The following is a 20,900-nucleotide window of genomic DNA, read 5'->3' on the forward strand; positions in this document are numbered from 1 at the left end:
GAAAAGCTTGCAAAACCAGATTCGTTCATGAAGCCTTTTACAAATGGAATGGGTTCGTTGCCAACTAAAAGAAACATGGGGTAATCTCTACACAAAAGGTCTCATGATCCACAATAACACAGGACCCAGATGCAGTGGTATGGGGCAAAGATCTGAACCAACAACATATGGGAAGGAAAGAACCAAAGAAAGAAAAGAAAGAACATGAAACCAAACTAAATACCGTAGCATATCGATCTGAGTATGTGTAGGTGGAGGAAAATGGAAAGAAAGTGTTACCTTGAAGATCTTAACACCAGATATCGTGAGCTTGGAAGATGATCGTACTCCACAGAAATCAAAAGAGACTCGCTGCAGAAGAAGAAAACGCCAAGTCTGGAATTTTCTGAGCTTTTTGTTTCCTCTTGATTCTTTGCTTTCTTTCTCTCGAAAACCTCTGCCCAAACCCTTTTCTTCTCCCTTTTGTTTCTAGCCACCACCCCTTCTCTACCCTCCAATTCTCCCAGATCCTCTCGGTTCCTTTTTTGTTTTTCCCTTCGTGTTTCTTGCTTCTTCCCTTTGCTTCGTTTTCTTTTCTTTTCCTTCCGTCGCTCCTCTTCCTTTTCCCTTCTGTTTTTTCTTTTTTTTCCTCCCCCCAAAACCCTTGTTTCTTCCTCTAGTCCTCTCTACCTCTTTCCCTCGTTTAACTCCCTCGAAGCTTTCCCTCTCCAATGTTCCAGATTTTTCCTTTTGCTCAGTCCGTAAACCCTCTTGCTTGTTTTTCTTGTTTTTCCTTTTTCTTGTTCCTCAGCCGCCACTCCCAGCTCTCTCTTCTTTCCTCTTGCCCCTTTCCCTTTCTCCTCTCCGTTTCCTTTTTCTTGCTTTTTTTCTTAGTTTCCCCGTAGCTTCCCCTTTCAGCCCTAGCCGCCTCTTACCCTTCTAGTTTTTTCTTTTTGCTCCTTTTTTCTTCCAAATTATCCTAGGCCTCCAAGTGTCTTAACACCTCACCTTGTAGGTGTTGTATTGTCAAAGAAATAAAGGGACACTTGTCCCTATTGCATGTGCCCATGGTTCGCCATCGCGGATCGCGGTCGCGTCGCGGTCTCGGTTGTTCCACATTCGTCGCGGCATATCGGTTGAATATCGGGTGATACGCAAATTATAGTATATAAAAATTTTCAAAAAATCTGAAAAAATTACTAAAAATAGAAAATACTATAAAAAGCACAATTATCAAATTAAATTCACTAAATATCAACATTGTCATATATAGTTACTAATTATTAAATAAAATAATGCAGTCATTACCATAAGGGCCTATAGCATTAGAAATTAATGATTTTAGAATCAAGTGTGCTTTCTAATCCTATTTTATATGAAATAAAAAATGGTATATAAGAACAAAATCATCATATCTTACATAATACAATACAAATCTTTGTACACAAAGGATTGATCCACTGCAGTGCCCAGATGATTGATCTTAATTTCCTAAAATAAAAAGAATAATAAATATCACAAAAATATTAAAATTAATGAATTATTTACAACTCTTGATTTCTATCAAATATAGTAAAAACATATTTTTACTTTATTTACATACCTATTAGTACCATGTAAAATGACGAGGAGGTTCAAAACATATTTTTACTTTGTTTGCTTTGCCTTTTTCTAATTAATTTATCTAAAATCATCTTAACTAACATAATTGAGATACATGGAATAAATAAATTACATTTATGATCGTTAAAATGTATCCAAATAATGACTATATATTTTCTAACTAAAATTTAGATAAGAGACTACTAATACAAATTAATCATATACTTAATAATATATAAAAAAATGCCAAAATGCATTAAATAAATTTATAGATATCTAAATACCACATCTAAATACTAAATTAAAAAATATTAAAATCAAGAAACTATTTCAAAGAAGATACAGACCTTTTGCCCTGATGCTTGAGGTTAAAATTAGGAGTCCAATCTCTTAATTACTTGGGCCAAATTTGGACTTTAAATGGTTTTAATTTTTCCTTCTATTTTTTTCTTGTCTTCGGCTCCAATACAAAAGCCCAACATCCCTTTAATTTTGGCATCGTTCCTTTCACCTTTCTCAATCCAGATTTAGCAGCCGTCCCATTCTCTCTTTCTTTTCACTTTCCCTTTCTTTTTTTTTTCCTCCTTCCCTCTCTGCAAATCGATGTTTCTCTCTGCAAACCGATGAAGAAATTGAAGATGTTCCCTTTCTACAAACCTCCTTTCGTTCTTTGTCTTCACTTTCCCTTAGGCTCTTTTTTCTCTTCCCTCTCTGCAAAATCGATGTTCCCTCTTTGCAAACCTCCCTCTCTGTAAACCGATGAAGTGTGAAGAAATTGAAGATGTTCCCTCTCTGCAAACCAATGAAAATTGATGGTATGTTTCTCTAAATAATGATTCTGTCTTCGGGTGTGTTTCTCCAAATAATGAATGATTCTATGCTCTGCTTCTACACCTTCTCCAAGTAATTGATTATTTGTGGTTGAAAAAGAAAAAAAGAAAGCATGAGAGGAAGGACGGCTCTTGCTGGTGCAAGGCTTTGTATTTGTATGACAATAATTGAGTTGTTGCAGGCTTTGTGTAGCCTTTTGTTTCTGTTCAATGTTTTGTTTGGCCTTTTTGGTTCATTTTTTGGGTAAAAGTCAAAATAGAAGCAGTGAATCTGTTCATGAGTTGCCGACTCGACTCCGAGTCGTATCCGAGGAGTTGGCCGACAACTTCTTACACCGTTTTGACTCGGCCAATAACGTCCGAGTCTGCACGATTCACATCCGGTATGGTCATACCGGCGATTCGGGGATCGGTATCGTACCGGTCCCCGGCGTTCCAGTTATCGACTCGGCCGAGTTGGCAAACCCTGCATGTGCCCCACTTGGCTACTATCCCCCTAGTACACTTGTCTTCTTTTTTCATTTATTTATTATATATTTTCCAAAAATAATTTAGGTAAACAAAATAAAAAATCAAAATGTTAATTCTTATTGCACAATTTTCATTTATCTTAAAAAAGAAATTGAATTTAAAAAGATTAAAGACAAATTTTGAACTTTTGTGAAAATTTTCCCTTTTAATGCAAAAATACCTTAAAATAATGAACCTGATTTATAAAAATAAACAAAATGAACATTAACTATCATTTAATCAATTAAAATAAAAAAAACAAGAATAAAGCTAAAATTAAATAAAATAAATGAAATTTTGGTGTCTACAAGGGGATCACCTTGCTTTAGACCTCTGGTAGGCTGGAAGAGCCCCTGCGGTTTCCCATTTACTAGAATAGAGAACCAAGACGAGGTCAAATTATTCATCAACATGTCCACGAATCGAGGATGAAAACTGAATTTGAGGAGCAGCCTAGACAAGAAGCCCCATGATACACGGTCAAAAGCTTTCATCATGTCAAGCTTGAGAATGACATTGTGGCCTCGCACACGCTTGTCAATTGCGGCCACCAATTCCTAAGCCAACAAAATATTATCTGACATCTCTCGGCCTTGGACGAAAGTTGACTGCTCAAGGGAAATAATAGAAGGTAGAACTGCTTTTAATCTATTGCAAAGAATCTTGGTGAAAAGCTTGTTGATAAAAGTGCATAAACTTATTGGCCGAAAATCTAAAAAGGTCTGTGGCGACTCTCTCTTTGGGATTAAGACAATTAGCGTGCTTGCAATACTCTTAGGAATTGGCACACTACACATAAACTCTCGAGTCCCCTGGTAAACATCTTCTCCAATAATATCCCAACAATGTGTGAAGAAGACCCCAGTAAAACCATCCATCCCTGCTGCACTTTGCTCATCAAGCTCAAACACTGTATTTTTAACTTCTTTTGGGGTGAGTTCCCGTAAGTGCTTGCCGTTTTGCTGTTGGGACACTAGGGCTGGGACGTTTTGTAACAAGCTTGCAATGGCCTACTCATTCATGGTTGGTGTAGTGGACATTAGGTGGTTTTTAAAAATGCACTACCTCTGTGACGACCCCACCTTCCCCCTAAGACGTACCCAAGGGTTTGGCGGACTGCCTGTCCAACTCTCGTCAGGACTCACTCACTCATTCAATCAACTCTCAAGATTAATCATTCAAGCCTCCATAATAACATATAAGTTCTACAATTCAAGCAAAATGTAAACTTATTTACAACCCAAAAGCCAAATGTATGATACAACATCAAATGTCAAATAGATCCTATCAACCAAAAGTAATAGTACAAGAGAGTTATACACTCTAGTTCACACTTAGTTGCTTCAGACCTCCATTCTTGTAAAGAAAACAAAACTAAAGGAATGAGCTAAAATGCTAGTGAGGTTCCTAAACAAGCAATCAGGTAGAGAAACCATGGAAACATTACATTTAACAATTTGCATACTTCGCACAGTAATATCCAGTCATTCAAAAAAATAAACACTCAATCATTGGAAGGATACTGTTCACTTAGAGCCATTCATTCAAGTCATTCATTCATTCATTCGCCAACCATTTTCCTCATCCCTCCGACATTAGAAAATGTTTGCAAGTGAAAACTCCGTCAGTGATCTTGTCATTCATTCATTGATATCATTGCATTGAATTCACTGGCCAGTTCTCCACTAGACTTCGTGATAATACTCGAGCATACCAAACATTGTCCTAGGGTCACCAGCCGCCTGACCGAATCCGCTTTTGGCCCGAGTCGACTGGCAACGAAGGGCAATGGCCCAATTCAGCCAAAAAGCTTACATTCATGCACATGTAACATTCAATCATTTAATCATTGAACATTTCATGTTCACTTAGGTCGAGTGCGATAAAGTACACACTCGCCTATCGAAAATTCATTTAACAATCATTGAAAAACATTTAACATTCAAGCAAACATTCACAACAATCCACATAGTCATTGGAAGCACAACATGCAAAGAACACTCACCAGTTTAAGCAAAATAATGTCAAAAATTTCCTCCGAATTATGCCCTTGATCACCAACAAACCCTAAGAATAACCAAGAGAAAATATTATGGTTCAACCATCCAAAGTTTCGGTGAATCAAAGAAAATCCGAGTAACTACTAGTACAAAGGTGCAAACATGGTTTTGGAGTGAAAAGAGAAACATTTAGACCTAAGGGACATGAGTAACCAAGAATTTCCTCATTCCAATCATAAACCATGCTCAAAATGGTTTAACAACTCCAACTTAAAATTGGAAATGAAAGTAAGGACAATTTTAGGAAAACAGAATTTTTCCAGTTTTGCGCGATGCTACTTGAAAAATCATATCTCAAGGTTCTTATGTCCAAAATTCATAAACTTTATACTGTTGGAAAATAGATTCAGAGAGTTACAATTTCTCAGAAGACACCTTTACAAGATTCTGTCCACAAGTCAGTCAAAATCCAATCTCAAGTGGCTGCTTTATCCAGTCAAAAGACAGAACAGGAATGGAAATTCAGCCAACTTTGGAAAATCACAGATATTCATAGGAATTGAGAAAAATTCTGAAATTTTCACAGTAGAAGGTACTCTGAATCTATTTTCCAATGCAACAAGTAGAACTCAAATTTGGATTTTTCTACACCAAGATATGACAGATTTCCCAAGACTGCTTAGAGTCTCATGCGGGAAAAATTTGAGCAGCACTTCCTTTGTGTTTACCAATTTTTCCAGCCATTTCAAGGCTACACTTTCACCACAAGACAGCCCCAATCAAGTTCACAAGATATAGGATACATAGAGTACTTATTTTAGTCACAAAACTAGCTATAACAAACATATACCTAAGCTGAAAATTAACCAAACCCTAGCAACAACTTCATCAAACTCTAGCAAAACCATGAAATTACCATAAACATGCTTCTTTCAACTTCAATCATAACATATCTTGCATAAATCTCAAGAAACAAGTAAAAAGAGATGTTTTCTAGAAATTTTACCTCAAAACTCCAAGATAACAAGCAACTCAAGAACTTCCTTCCCCAAGTAACTCAACCAAAAGCTGCCCTCCAAGCCTAACTTAAGATTAATCGGTGTAGATTTGGGTTGGTGTTTGGATTTTTCAAAAATCAAGCAAGGAAATCAAGATGGAATTTGAAAGTTTTTCTCTCTTCTTTTCTCTCTCAATTTCATCCACCATGAAGAAAAAATGAAGGAATTTTGGTCCAAAAGAAAGATAAGAAGAAAGGAAATGGTCTTGGTCAAACATTTGGTTTAATGGTTGACAAGTGTCACCCAACTATTTCTTCTCTCTTTTCCTTTTCCTTAGTCAATAATGGTGGCTGACTTAAGGGTTAATTTAAGGGAAATTAAATGAAATAAAAACAAGGAGATTAGGGTAAGAAAGTATTGGTCAAACGGTGTACTCATCCGGTAACAAATGGCGCACGTAGGTTCAAGCCTATTTCCCTTAACTCCCTTGTACTTTTGTTTTAACTTATGATTCACTAACTTATTATTAGCACTTCTAATCACACAATTCCTCTTACCTAATACTCACTCTTATCCACCAAATTTAGTGCACACACCTCACCAATCGATCACACTACCAAAATGCACCAAACCCTAACTTACTCTAACTTTAAAAGTAAAAGTAAAACTCTTGACTCAACTAATGAAATCACCATGAAATTTAGGGCTAGTAAATAGTTAAATAGTCAAGTAAAGAAATATAAATTAATTTTTCAAAAATGGGAGGAAATGCTAAAGGAATTTTCAGGTCCTCACAGCCTCTGCACCAATGTCCTGGTCATTCTCTATGTAGCTGCCTTGTGAGTTTTTTATCCAGTGGATAGAGAGTTTCGCTCGCTTGTCCAGTAGCTTAGAGTGAAAAAATCTTGTGTTCGAGTCACCCTCTTTCAGCCATTTACCCTATCCTTTTGCTTCCAATAGATTTCCTCGTTTGCGAGACACTTAAGTAGATTGGCTTTAGCATGACTCAATTGTATCCTCGTTTCCTCATTGTCCTCCTCTTCCAGTCGTAGCTCTTTTTGTCGAACTTCCTCTTTAGTCCTTGCTATGTTCTCAAATATATTTCCAAACACGTTCCTATTCCACTCACTTAGAGCTCTCTTCAACCGTTTCAGTTTTTGCGCAAAAAGAAACATTCCGTAGCCTTCTAGTGGCTGTTTCCAGCTTTGCTCCACCACTCCCAAAAATTCTAAATGTTTAATCCACATATGCTGGAACTTGAAGGCGCCTGGTCCTACCCACTTTTCAGCTTCAATCTGCAGTAGCAACAGACTATGATCTGAGGCAGTTCTGTTCAAGTGTTGAACTCCCGAAGCTGGAAATTGCAGCTACCACACTACATTCGTCAAGACTCTATCTAAACGCTTCCATACGCGTCATCCTTGGCGAACACCAGTCCAAGTGTACTGACTCCAGCTAGCTGTCATAGTTTTCACTCCACAGTTGGAGATACATTCAGCGAAATCAGTCATTGCTGCTAAATCTTGTGAAGCTCATGCCAAGTATTCGTCTTCAACTGCTATCACGTTAAAATCTCCTCCCACAATCCATGGCTTAGACACCAGGTTCCCCAAGATTGACATTAAATCAGCCCAAAGACTGCGCCTTTCAACTGGAGAACACTTAGCGTAAACGAAAGAACAACAAACCTCACTCCTCCAAGACACATTTGTGACAGTTACATGAATGAATTGCTCTGAATTAATTAATACATTAACTGCAAATTCCGACTTCCATAACACCCAGATTTTATTGGTTATATTACTTACTGCAGGATGAAAACCAAACTTTAGCCTAAACGCATTGAGCTGAGAAACGTCGACCATTGGCTCTAAAATCACTAGGAAAGAGATTGAATGCATACGCAATTGTTTTTTCAGACGCCTGACCGTTGCGCGGCCAGCCACTCCCCGTATATTCCATCTGAGTTTTTTCATTATGTTTTTTCATGATTTGTTAGTTTGAGAACTTGTGCTTATACTTTATAGTTGTTTGGCTATCAACTATGAATGATTTGATAATTGTTGAGTAATGAAAGTTGCCTTCAAATAAATCTAAATTCTTAAACACTAGCATTATTCTAACAAAAATAGTGAATAATGGTTGGTTGGATTCATGCGATAACTTCATTGAGTTTATTTAACTTGTTTCTTGCCTTTTCTCTATGAAAATACGTGAAAGATGATTCAAGGAGTTAAAAAAATTGATGAAAGCAATTTTTAGAGGAATTAGCTAAGGCAGTTTCTCTTAAAAATGTTCATTGGCGAAAGCGATGGCATACATTTGGAAATTATTCCTTGACAAACTATGGAAACATAAGTATAATCACCTTAACTAACTTCTAATCTTGGCACAATATGGGATTCTAATCCTTAGGACCCTCTCACTTAATCTTAAAGCAATCCTAATCCAACTTGTTCTTTTCTTTTATTTTTTTTCTTGCATTCTAACGGCTGTTTTTACATTTATTACTTATGTTATATGACCGGTTGTATCGTTGAAACTAACTTCTTCTATGACCGGTTTTACCACCTAACTAACTTCTAACTTATATGGACGGTTGTACTGCCTACCCAACTTTCTTTGTTTTTACTTTGTTAAACTTTTATTATCTAGATAATAGAGCAAGTGATTAAACTCAAATGAATTGTCACATCCTAAGTCCATGTAGGATCGACACCTATTATCCTTTTACTTAATAAATAAAACTTGCACTTGCAGAAATAGAGTAATAAAGTTTTAAAATTTGTAGTGAAGTAACATCACCCTAACAGACAGATTTTTTTTTGTTTTTTACGGATGAATAATAAATTGAACAGTAATGGTGAACAATAACAATCAACAGTATGATGAACAATAACTTTTTTTTTTTTACTCAACTAGGGCACAAAACAAAAGATTCAACAAGAACTCAAAGATGACCCAACAAAGAAAAATAGGAAACAAGACACAACAAAAACTACGGAAGCAAAATTCAAGATCGAAGCGAAGACACAAATCAAGATATTCAACATGAAATAAGAATGACTCAATTAAAAGACAAGAAAATAGACTCACACAATAAAAATAAAAAGGGATATAACCTGATACAATCAACCATCTTTGATGCTAGCTGATATGAACCATACCCAACCTGTGATGTAACCCATACAGGATAAGTCCAAGGATCTAGAATTCGCCTAACATGGGTAAAGTCTTTTGCCCAACATCTTGCATTAAGTCACAAGAAATGCATTATAGGATGTGCTCGGATCCTACAGCACCAATGTCTTTTGCCACGTGAATAAGTATATAAACTATAGTTTTCCTCGGACTAACTCCTTCAATGGTTGTAGGTGAATCAAGTGATGTTGCAATGCCCCATTGAACTCTCCATTAACGTGAATTGATGCATTACACGCATTTAAAGGTCCTCTTGAATGATTCGTTTGAACTTTTGACTTTGGACATTTGAGAATGTGAAAATAACTAACACACAAAACCTTAGTGGCAACTAAATTTGCATCAGAAATGCAATTGAATAATATGTTGCAGCTTCCAATTCTTATCCTGTGAACTTAATTAGTTCACGCTTAATTGTACAATAGTACTTCATGCTTAACTATGCTTCAACCTGCAAGAAAAATATAAGCTCAAGTGTATAGCAGTTATAATAGTTTTTTTTTTTTTTCAAAACCAAACTAGATGAGGTTCCTAAGTACAACTTTATGTTGCATCGCAACAGGGCAGCACATACAGGTGAAAATTTACTCATAAATAATATACTATGCTTCAACTTGTAAGAAGAATATAAACTCAAGTGTACAATAGTTATAATAGATTTTGTGCTGCGTTATAATAAACTCAAGTATACAGTAGTTTATAATAGACTTTATGCTGCATTATAATAAACTCAAGTATACAGTAGTTATAATAGACTAGACGAGGTTCCTAAGTACTACTTTATGCTGCGTTGTAGTAGGGTAGCACGTTACAGGTGAAAATTTACTTGTAAACAAAGGTTGGAGCTATGAGTGGGAGCAAGTCAATTTTCATTTTGAGCTAGAATCTACCATGAGCACTCTACTAATCTCAACAGTACGAGTAACCACTGAGAGTGAAGGGCAAATGCTGATGCAAAAAATATGACCAATTATACAATGCCATGTGCCAATGGCAATTGAAGGATACAAATACTATCTTTATTGGATCAAATCAATCATTCTTAGGTTCAAGTCCATAAAGGTTATTATGATCCATTTGGTAAAAAACACGTCAGCGCTCTTGTATAAATTGATAAAATAAGAGGTAAATTATTCTGTTCTAAACTCTCCAAATATAACTCATTGCTTTTATATTTAAAGTATTCTTTCTAAGTCTAGGTACCGATTTAAGCATCGGAAGCTCCTTCTTAGGATAAAGGTCCCGTTGTGTATTTCGATTTGTGCTATGTATTTGGACATCTACTATAAGGAGAATACATTTAAATTAGTACATCTTCAAAGCAGTAGAATATTACTGCTCCCATCAGGGACGAACCTAGAAAGGAAATTCAATGGGGGCAAAGTTAATATATGAAAATTTTCTAATTATAACATGAAAAAAATATGTTTAACTAACGATATATATGTAACAATTATGAGTATAATTAATCTACAATTTAGCAACAAAACAAATATCTCTCAAATCTCAAATTTTAATAAAGGATTCTTCCACTTCTCATCTTACAACTCTAATAATTTTCTCTAGATTTTTATTAAAATGAAATAAAAAATGAGCAATCTATGAGTTTGATGTGTAGTGAAAAAGGTTTAAAAAAACTTTTCAAATGGGTTTGCATGCTGGGAGCACATTAGAATAGATAAAAAAATAAATGCAAATTGAGTCCCTTTCTTTATTTAAACAAGGTGGTGTCATTTATTTTAAATGTTAAATTATTTGGATATTGACCTATAAACAAATTGTACACTACTAGGGAGAGGGATGGGATTTGAGACCTCCCATCTACACTTAAAAAAAAAAAATTTGTACACTACTACTTTAAATTTTGTTAAAGGTAGTGAAGATAATTTCATTCAAGTTTGGAGACAAAACTACAATTTTATATACATATATGGAGATTTTGGTGGGAACAATTCTCTAATCCTTAAATTTTGTTGAAGGGTGGTGGGCGCAATTTCATTAGTATGGAGGCAAAAACTACAATTTTATATATAGATATGAAGATTTTGATGCAGTCAGTACAGACAATTGTCTAGTCTGTGATCCAAGGACTTTAGCTATCATGCATTGACTGCTCCAGAGAGCATCCATTCATCATTTCTAGACTTGCTCCTTTTTTAGAATCAACATGAGTACATGACTCGCCAGTGATATGCATATCCCTCCTTCATTCCTGGAGGTGACAGCCATTTTTAGGCTCCAAAAAAAGCGAACCATCGAACCTACTAACTGTGATAACTCTCAACAATTACAATTTACAACAAACAAAATTGCTACCATAACTATGGTCGATTACAACATACACCACTGGCTAATCCAAAAACAAATACCAGCTAAAGGTCTCTATTGTACAACTCATTCACCTACTTCTGTTTCTTGTTTAGGAATATCAGTTATCCTTACAATTTCTTGCATAACTGGAAGACAACCGTGATTGTGACTGAAAGAAATCGAAGGGGGCACCAGGTCCAAAAGACCGCCTTATCGCATTTGGGGAATCTGATAGCAGTGGTTCATATACGGGACTCCGACTCTTGGGTTGGGAGATTGACAAAGGTGAAACTTCTTTCTCAAAGGCTCTAGACTGCGGCTCTATGTTTCCCAAAGACAAGATGGGACCTCCCAATCGTTCAGCTTGTCGAAGTATGTTAATTTTACTAGGTCGGTATGTATATCTAAAGTACTTTAGAGCCAGCACAGGACCCATACCAGCCACCACAATTAGCTGCAATAGGATTAAAATTGCATTAACTAATTATACTGAATAAGAAACTTTTAAATGAGCAATAAGAAGTTTCTGATACGATCTTTAAGAAATAAAATGAAAATCAATAGACAAGGACATTTCTTTACCAGGAAATACCTACTTCCATATCTGACTTTGGGGCGAGGGAAGGGTGGAGGTGGGGCTTTTTTTTTTTTTTTGTTGGGGTTGGGGGGGTGGTGTTGGTTGTGTGGTTTTTAGTTGGGAGACTAGTCTTGTCCCTGGAAACCATACAAAGTGCAGGGACACATGTTTCTGTACTCTAATTCAGAAACCAACCATAATATTAATATTAACGATGAATCAAGAGAGAGTGGACATGAGAGCTTACAAACATAGTAATCCAGTAAGACGGCTGCCTACAAAGGCGAAACATTATTGTATACATCCCCGATGATGGCAGAGCACTGACGATCCAGTTGATCACATAAAATGCAACCAAATTTCCCCAAATTGCAAGATGTTGCAATATTGTGAAGGAACTGCAGACAACAAATACAAACTTAGCAAACAAACGAGCACAACTATTTCCTATTTGCCTAAGGTATCAAACTAAACCCTGAAAACCTTCATGAATAGCTACAAAATTTTAAATAAAACAGTATCCTTTCAAAGCTATTTAATTGAAAATATTTTGGATTTAGGTGTCCAGTATAGACTGATAAAGATAACTAAACATCAGAATAAAGCAAATCTGATTGCAGAAACCCTATTTTTAGTTCAAGAACAGCCCAATCAAGAAATGAAAAGTATCTCACTAACTTGGTTTCTAGTGCAACAACAAACGCTTGCAACCAAATACATCCAGATAGAACAACCATCGAAAGCTCCTCCATCTCACTTTTCTCAAAAGCATACGAATGTATGCTGATGACAAAGACAACAATTGCCTGAAAGCAATAAACAGATTGCAATATTAGCATCTTATGCATAAAGAATCGGGTGATGAAGGAGTCAAGACAAAAGGCATCAGTAGGGGGGAAAAAGCAGCTCTGAAATGTTATCCTTCTTGAAGTGACAAGAAGGCCCTTATCCTAGATGATCCAAATTTCTAGAAAAGTCAAATGAAATTATATATAAAAAAAAAAAGCCATTTCTGAGAAGTGCCTTTCTAAAAATAGCAAATGACCAAGATTGCTAAATTGCAAATGACCAGAGTCAAAGATTGCTAAATTGCAAATGACAAATGACCAAGAGTCAAAGATTGCTAAATTGCAAATGCTACTCCAATCATTTAATGATTTTCATCAAATTTTATATACATGTTGGAATCAAGTTGCTTCCAAATTGAAGGATTTGACCATGTTGTCCAACCACCTCACTCATCTAGGAATTCAAGGGTCCAAGAATTGATTTATCTACGTAAGTAATCTCAGCCAGTCAAAAGATATCTAAAAATATGACTAATACAATTCAAACTAGGATACTAAATTTTCTAAATGAAACATTGGAAGTGCAAAGGGAAAAAACTAACATGAAAAAGGGACCGACCAAACCATCCAGCGAATGTGCTAGGATTGAGAAGCCTGTATCAAACAGAAATCTATTAAGCTCAAAAAAGGCATCAATAACATACAAATAAATTTGAAACTACAGTGTCTTCTAAAACTAATTTTAAGAGTCCACAGAGCAAGGGCAATGTCAAGTTAATATAGTTCAAGATATTCTGTACAAACCTTCCTGCTTGGCAGTAGAACAATATCTGAGGATGCTGCATGACAGTTCTCTCACTAAGATCTTTGTCAAGAACATTTACTAATACAGGGACACTGGTGTAGAAAACATTATAAGCCATTAAGCTAACAGAATTAAATAGGCTGGTTCCGGAGACACCTGAAATCAAAGAGAAACTGGACATACTGGGCTATTAGTACATAGGTAAAGCTACAAAGATGCAGTGCTAATGCAACCAAAAGAGAAAACAAAATTAAGGTGGTTTAATCGGGGACACTTACAAGATCTGGATGAAACATATGAGTAGAGATTTATAGAATGAATACTGAGAAAGAAATGCTGTACGATTATATGAATAGCGCCCATGGACCAGTATAAGCCTTTTCAAAAACCTAAATTCTGCAAGCCAAGAATAGTAGCAGATGTTAACATATTGAATCAACAGTCAGTCATTAACATTCAGTCAACTAAAACAAATTTCAAACAATCCCCGATAACACAATATCTTTATGAAACTAATTTGCAAGTCAAACTCACCAAAACAAAGTTTGTTAAATTCAAAAATGATCATCATGGTTGTGATTTCCTTCTACAGGTCACAGTAGCATTACAAGTTTTCAAATCCTCAATTTTTATTATCATGTTTCTTAAGAGCACAACAAATTCATTAACTAAGCATTTTCTTATCAACTACAAATTCACAAGCAACATGATCAAATATCATGTTTCAACTAGTAAAATATTGTTTTTTGGTCATAGGAGGCCTCGGACAAGAGGAAAGTTTCGTTTGACTAGAAACTCCATGACAACTCAGAGATAAATTAAAAAGAATAAAAAAACCAGAACTTTTTAAAGGAGTTCATGTAATATCTAGCAGAACAAGAATGTCTTAGCCCCAAGTAGCGATTAGTTTTGCAATTCCAACATGTTCTGGCATTTCCTTTTGGTACAAAGACCAAAAAAAGGTTTAACAATTCAAAGATTCATCAAAAAAATTGTAAAAGAAAAGAAAAAAATTGTAAAAGAAAAGAATGACATCAAACTATTCTTAATATCCAAAGAAGCTTATAAACAGTTGACTTCTTACTTCCAATACTATAATCAGCTGCCCTAGCTGCCTGCAATCCTTCTCTGCCACTTATGCCTACCCCAATATGAGCTTGTTGTATCATCCTGACATCATTTCCACCATCTCCAATTGCCAATGTTCGATACTCACATGATTTTAGTAGTTCTACAAGCTGAAATGGTAATAAAAATCATTTTAGTTGGAGTTGCAGAAGAAGATTGATATTTCAAAATCACATAAATCTCAACATTCAAAGACAGTATTCAGACTTTCCAATCTCCTATGGAATAGAAAAAGAAAAAAGACTATTATCAGATCCTAGACAGAGTTCCCACAGCACAAAAACTACAATAACTATCAGTAACACTGACAGACTTTTCCTGGTACTTTCAAATATTATTGAGAAAATTTTCTAAATCTTCTTTATTTTAGATACTAATTCTGTTACCTAGTCATTGCAAATGTACAGCACATTATTTCTAGCAGAAGCATCTTAAGAACTTCCATTTTCTTTTTTCTTTTTTGGCAACAAAATTGTAAAACATTTACAAACCTTTCCAATTTCCCTCACACGCATCTGTTCATAATAAAGTATGTACCATCATCACACGTAAAATCAACATCATTAATAAGGTCTAGCATGTTTGACAAAACGGAGCTGTACATTGGATAGCAGAAAGGGAATATTTTCAAAAATAACCAAAACAATTACTGAAAACTGTGCAAGTTGTTAGATAGAAAAATTGTCCTGCATGTGTGAATACTATTGTAGTCCTTTGACTATTCTTTGTACAGAATATGAAACAGTTATGTCAGAAGGATCTAATCCAAACTAATTTAAATAATGAATTTTTCACTTATTTCATTAATTTGCCAGCTAATGAAATAATTGCCTTAGATATGATCCATGGGTCATATATTACATTGCATCTTCAACAAGTATATGAAACTAAGAAACCAATACGGACACCTGAGCTTTTTGAGAAGGAGTGACACGACAGCATATAGCTGTCTTGGACAACAAAGCCAGTTCCATGAATGCTTTATGATGATGCTTCAGAGCAATTTCAAGAGCCCAACCATCAATGACAAAAGCGACATCCTGTCATGATGACATATTAGTTGTCAGTGAACTCTTCAGTAAGTTTGAACGAAGGGATTACAAATCAAGTGTAAGCATGTAGGAAGAATATTAAGCTAAAAAAAATGATTTTAGCATCAAATGAAAGGGATTGGATAGGACTGAATCAAATTATTGGCAAAGATTTTTCTAATTATGCTTACGCATAGGAATACTTAAGAGTTAACATCAGAAGACAATGTGCTAGCATGAGCTTAACGTTAAAAGTTTTTGATTGAGAGAAGACAAAAGCATTCTTAGCTATTCAATGAGTAATCAAATCCCAGAGCCATTCTGGTGTGAACCTAACCAGCGAATCCTTCATCAGGTGATTATCTTAGGATTCAGAACCATCATTGCAATGTTTGAATTGCTTTAGCATCATATCTTTTTTCCACTGAGCAGAGATCACTTTACGGGTGAATAATAGCATGAAGGATTATCTAAATGAGCATATTAGTCAGAAAGTGTACATGATATCAAATTATGACAAAAAACACCAGGAGTTATCAATGCTAGGGTACTACCAGTGGGACCCTTTTTGTCATCGTTTCATTTCCCTGTCCTTTCTCTATACAACACCTGTCATTCATATGGGCATAGCTTCCAAACAGCAGGATCGTGTATTCTTTAAATAGGATCCCTACCCTCAAATATAACGGGCAACCTGCCAAGACCAGTTACTATGAAGAAAACCAAAACAAACTATTTTTCTCGAGTCAAAGCGACCAAAGTTTATAACCACGAGAAGCTGAAAAGATGCCAAAACTTGTTTTTCCAACCACCACAAGAACCTGGAAAAAACTGCTAGCCACAACACTTTTTATGCTATCAGCAAAGAAGGGTTGTGATCATGCATAACAAAAGAATATTTTCGAACCAATATACTGCCAATGACTGATGGCACCTGCCATCCATTCTCTATTATAACTGAAGCTCTTTCATTCCTCTACTGTTTTCCCAATAGGGTCTATCATAAGAATGATTGATTTCTACAGAGTTAGGCACAATATTCAAATGATAAGGAGACTTTCACAAGCAGATTTGGACATCCCATATTCAACTATGTTAGCCACACTCAGAGGTACACCGAAGAGAAGTCAGAAGGAAAGTTGGAACAAGTTACATCTGGTAATCATACTCTTCTATTGTTGCTTTTTCATAGATTCATATTCAGTCCTGTTGCTTTTTCATAGATTCATATTCAGTCCTGATAATAAAGCAGCAGTAAATAGAATTGCAATAGATGTTTGCAGGAGGTCAGAAAATAGCTGGCAGAGAGATGTGGAGGATGGAAGTATTCAGAAAATGAAGAGAAGTAATTTAAAAAAAAAAAAAAAAAAAAAAAAGCTCTAACAAGAGCAATTTCATGGGCGAAATGGTAAAAGTGCATGTGTACTAAACCCAGTTGATGGCTGGTATGACAGGGGATCTTGACATAATATTGCAAACTACAAGGGAGTTCTTTGAAATCACTATAAACCTCAGACATAGGTTAGTGCAGTTTGCTCTTTAATTTCCCAAAAATGATGGCAAACTTTAGAGTTAGTGCATGAAATAGCGGAGATATTTTACAATTTAAAGAATCAGGCACCTAAGATCATAAGGGATATATGAAAGAAAAGTTGAAAACTCTGATAAGAAAAAACTTCAAAAATATTAACATTTTATGCATACTTTGCGATGAATTAAAATTTAATCAACAAAGATCCACATGATATATCAGAAAGATTATAAACTGAAATCTTGGAAATTCAGGGCATGAAAGACGTTATTCCAATTTGCATTACCATGTTTGAAGACTTGCTAAACGTCTAATACATATTCCAGCATTTATACCATGACAACCCCATAAAAAGCATAGCAATTGAAGTAATCAGGATGCAAAGTATAATTAAGCTTTGTATATTAATTCAACATAGAAGCTTGCACTTCTCCTGCAACAGAAACATATCACAAGACACCAGCTGGATTAAAAAACTATGTATATTATCTAGCGTGAATTTACCTTGGGTTCCGAACTTGTTATTCTCATTGTTAGTAGAACTCTCTCCAGACTTTGACGTACTTCATCTCCAGTTTTCCCATTAATTAACAGAAGCTGGCCCTTCGGCTCTATTAACAAACAAGATCAAAGAACAAATACAGGAATTAATACTCAAAGAGTATGTGTATATATACAAACATACATATACATATACATACACACACACACACATATATATATATATAGAGAGAGAGAGAGAGAGTTAATGCTCAGGAGTTTCCTGATTCAGCATTTTCTTCTCTTAGCTTTCAGAGTACAAATGAGAAACTACGACAGGCTTGAAAAAAATAATTTCGGAGGTTTCTATTAACACAGCCCTGTCAGCTTCCTCAACTATACAATATGTTAATACATAATCTATTGTTAATTGATAACACTGTCAACTTACAGATGCCAGTCTTTATCAACATATCATGTCCCCATACAAAAGTAAAGCTGAGAGGAAGCCTATAACAAGTGGAAGCCTATAGACACTAAAGAATGATATAACATATCAACATATCACTAAAGAATGATATAACAAGTGGAAGCCTATAGGCACAGATAATGTTGGTGAGGAAGACTCAGATCTTGCGTCAACAATCTTTGTCATAGTAGTGCTTCTAAACCAGATTTCCCTATCCCACCAACACAGTACAATTACCATGTAAATATGAATCTGAGTATAAAGGAAAGTTTCCATTTGCAATATGACCTGAAAAGGATAACCACATAGGATATTTTTCATGTAAATGTACACTTCAGCATCCTGTAAAATTTTGCATCTCCAAATTTGAAGAAACAACAAAAACGACGAATAGTCAAAATAAAATAGATTCCTCCAAAACAGAAAAATCACCAAAATACCCTAAAAAACCAGAAAAGACTTGAGACAAATAAAGCTCATTCTGCAGCATAGTTAAATAAAGGCTCCAAATAGTATCTCAAATAGGATACTTCTTTCCATAAAGTGCCTAATAAGAGCTTCATCACAAAGTTGAAAATCTTTATTTTTACTTTCTTCTTGTACTCCTACTTGGCTGCATTATTACATTTATCTACTTGTTCATGATTAACAAGTACAATCATCACAATACTTTAGAAAAATATGAAAAAAACAGAGAAACTACCTGGAGAAACAAAATTGCATGAAAGAGCAATCTGTATTGCAGTATTTTGCTTGTCTCCAGTTAGCATCCAGAAGTTTATTCCAGCTTTTCTAAGTGTTTCAATTGTTTCTGGAACACCATCCTGCACAATAAGATAAAGTACATATAGAGAAGTGAAGCCCTAACACAATGAAACAGAGGACACTGACCATAATAGTAAAGGCAAGTTACAAATTCCAAAATTAATGCTTAAAAGATTAGAAAGACCGGCAAAATGTAAATACCTGAAGACGGTCCTCAATTGCAGCAACTCCAAGAATCTGAAGGTGATGTTCTAATCTTTGACAGACCTCAGCAATCCTCCACTGCACCCAAAACGAGAAAAAGTACATGGTTGGTGTCAATTTTACCAACTCCTTCAGAATATGAACAGGAAGATACTGACAGATATAAATCTTTTTTTAATTTTCTCTCCTCTTTCTGTTGGTTTAGTTTTTCTTTGCATAGTATCCATTTGTGTCTATGTATTTTTTTCTTAAGAAACATAAAAGAATAAACAAAATAATGTTAAAATGGACAACTAACATCTCTATCGACCAATGCACTATTAGCCTCTTTAAACATCAGAGACCATTCTTGGTATTCATCTTCCTCCAATTCACGCCATGCTAAGCATAATGTCCTCAGACCAAGTTGAGAATATTGTTCAACAGCTTCAGAAAAGGTCCTTGTTTGTTGTCCTGAAAAAGATTTCACTCTTAAAATGCTAACGACATATCAATAAATTGAGCAGCGGATGAGCAGAATATATAGTTAATATGACCCGAAAGGCACACAGAAAAGTTGCATGAAAAAATTGCAAGACGAGGGTCAAGTGACTCCAACATATGTTTAATAAGTCATCAACAGAAGAATATAGGATCCAAGGATAATCTACAAAACACTATCCCTTGTGCAAGAGTCACTGTGCATGAACACCAGCGCACACACTCTGCAGCCTCTGTAGCATTTCCGGAACAGAAAATAACATGAAATAGGCTGAGTCGATCTGGGTTTAACAACACAAATGTAATGAACATATGGTTGGCATGACAGAATCTATTCGTTTCCATCTTGTTTTATCAACATTTTTTTTAATGGGGAAGCCACATAGAATTATTGGAGCCATCTCTTTTACACCAAACATAATAACAGTAGCATTGCCAAAGTCAATTCCAGCCTTATCTCAGAATTGATAAAGGAAGTTATCCATCTTAGGTCATGTGGTCCATGAATCATAAATGAAAATTTGAGATTTTCTTCATGACCAGAAGTAGAAGCAATCTGATATGGAAAGCTCATGAGATACTCATTCTAGTGCAAGTCTCATTATGAAGTCAATTGTATGAGCTAAGGTTGCCCTACATAGGAGCATGTAGAGGTGTCAAGCTTAACCCATGTAAATAAATCAACCCAAACCCCCCCCCCCCCTCCCCCCACAACTAAACGAGTTTGGGTATTTATATTTTTATGGTTGGGTTTATTTGGGTGAACCGATTGTACCCAGCTAATGAATGTGTAGATTTGGGTCACCACCAATTATACCCAATTCAACACAAAAACCTACATTTAACATAAAAACACAAAAATTATTCTATTCCCATCAAAAAACACTCCATAACTCTTGTATTTCCCCATAATGGAGACTCTGATCCAGCACCACCATAATATCATCGTCTTCTGAGACCATGAAAGAATCTCCTTGAGGATTAATATCAAAACCAGTCTACGAAGCAGAAAAAATCTCCAAGATGGAGACTGAGAAAAAGCGAATGAAAACGAGAAAGACAAGTTGAAGAATGAAGTGGACTTTGAGTAAAGAGACTAGAGAAGTTGGGGGTCCCAAGCCCTGCCACAATGGTGATTAAGAGCTCGTTAAAATTTTTGAAGCATTTCCTTCATTTTCTTTGTTTTTTTTGGTATGTAACTTTTGGATTTGA

At 35.4% G+C, this 20,900-nt stretch overlaps 2 protein-coding genes across 2 annotated transcripts in view; both read right to left on the reverse strand.

Moving 5' to 3' along the window:
• The window catches only part of LOC113750579 (phospholipid-transporting ATPase 2-like), a 31,593-nt gene extending 23,809 nt beyond the window's left edge, over positions 1 to 7,784 (reverse strand). The window contains exons 1-2 of the mRNA XM_027294540.1: positions 7,458 to 7,784; positions 6,858 to 7,214 (exon numbers count right to left, since the gene is read on the reverse strand). Coding sequence (XP_027150341.1) covers positions 6,858 to 7,214; positions 7,458 to 7,784 — 684 coding nt within the window. The remainder of the gene's footprint in view (positions 1 to 6,857; positions 7,215 to 7,457) is intronic.
• Positions 7,785 to 11,124: 3,340 nt separating this feature from the next.
• LOC113749955 (phospholipid-transporting ATPase 2) overlaps positions 11,125 to 20,900 on the reverse strand; it is a 28,544-nt gene continuing 18,768 nt past the window's right edge. Inside the window, exons 14-25 of the mRNA XM_027293844.1 lie at positions 19,507 to 19,661; positions 19,206 to 19,286; positions 18,943 to 19,063; positions 17,795 to 17,901; positions 15,637 to 15,768; positions 14,685 to 14,838; positions 13,879 to 13,996; positions 13,600 to 13,773; positions 13,398 to 13,449; positions 12,686 to 12,813; positions 12,255 to 12,405; positions 11,125 to 11,884 (exon numbers count right to left, since the gene is read on the reverse strand). Of these exons, the coding sequence (XP_027149645.1) occupies positions 11,549 to 11,884; positions 12,255 to 12,405; positions 12,686 to 12,813; positions 13,398 to 13,449; positions 13,600 to 13,773; positions 13,879 to 13,996; positions 14,685 to 14,838; positions 15,637 to 15,768; positions 17,795 to 17,901; positions 18,943 to 19,063; positions 19,206 to 19,286; positions 19,507 to 19,661 (1,709 nt within the window). The 3' untranslated portion in view covers positions 11,125 to 11,548. The remainder of the gene's footprint in view (positions 11,885 to 12,254; positions 12,406 to 12,685; positions 12,814 to 13,397; positions 13,450 to 13,599; positions 13,774 to 13,878; positions 13,997 to 14,684; positions 14,839 to 15,636; positions 15,769 to 17,794; positions 17,902 to 18,942; positions 19,064 to 19,205; positions 19,287 to 19,506; positions 19,662 to 20,900) is intronic.

The sequence above is a fragment of the Coffea eugenioides genome, chromosome 10 (assembly GCF_003713205.1).
Source record: "Coffea eugenioides isolate CCC68of chromosome 10, Ceug_1.0, whole genome shotgun sequence".
Taxonomy (NCBI): Eukaryota; Viridiplantae; Streptophyta; class Magnoliopsida; order Gentianales; family Rubiaceae; genus Coffea; species Coffea eugenioides.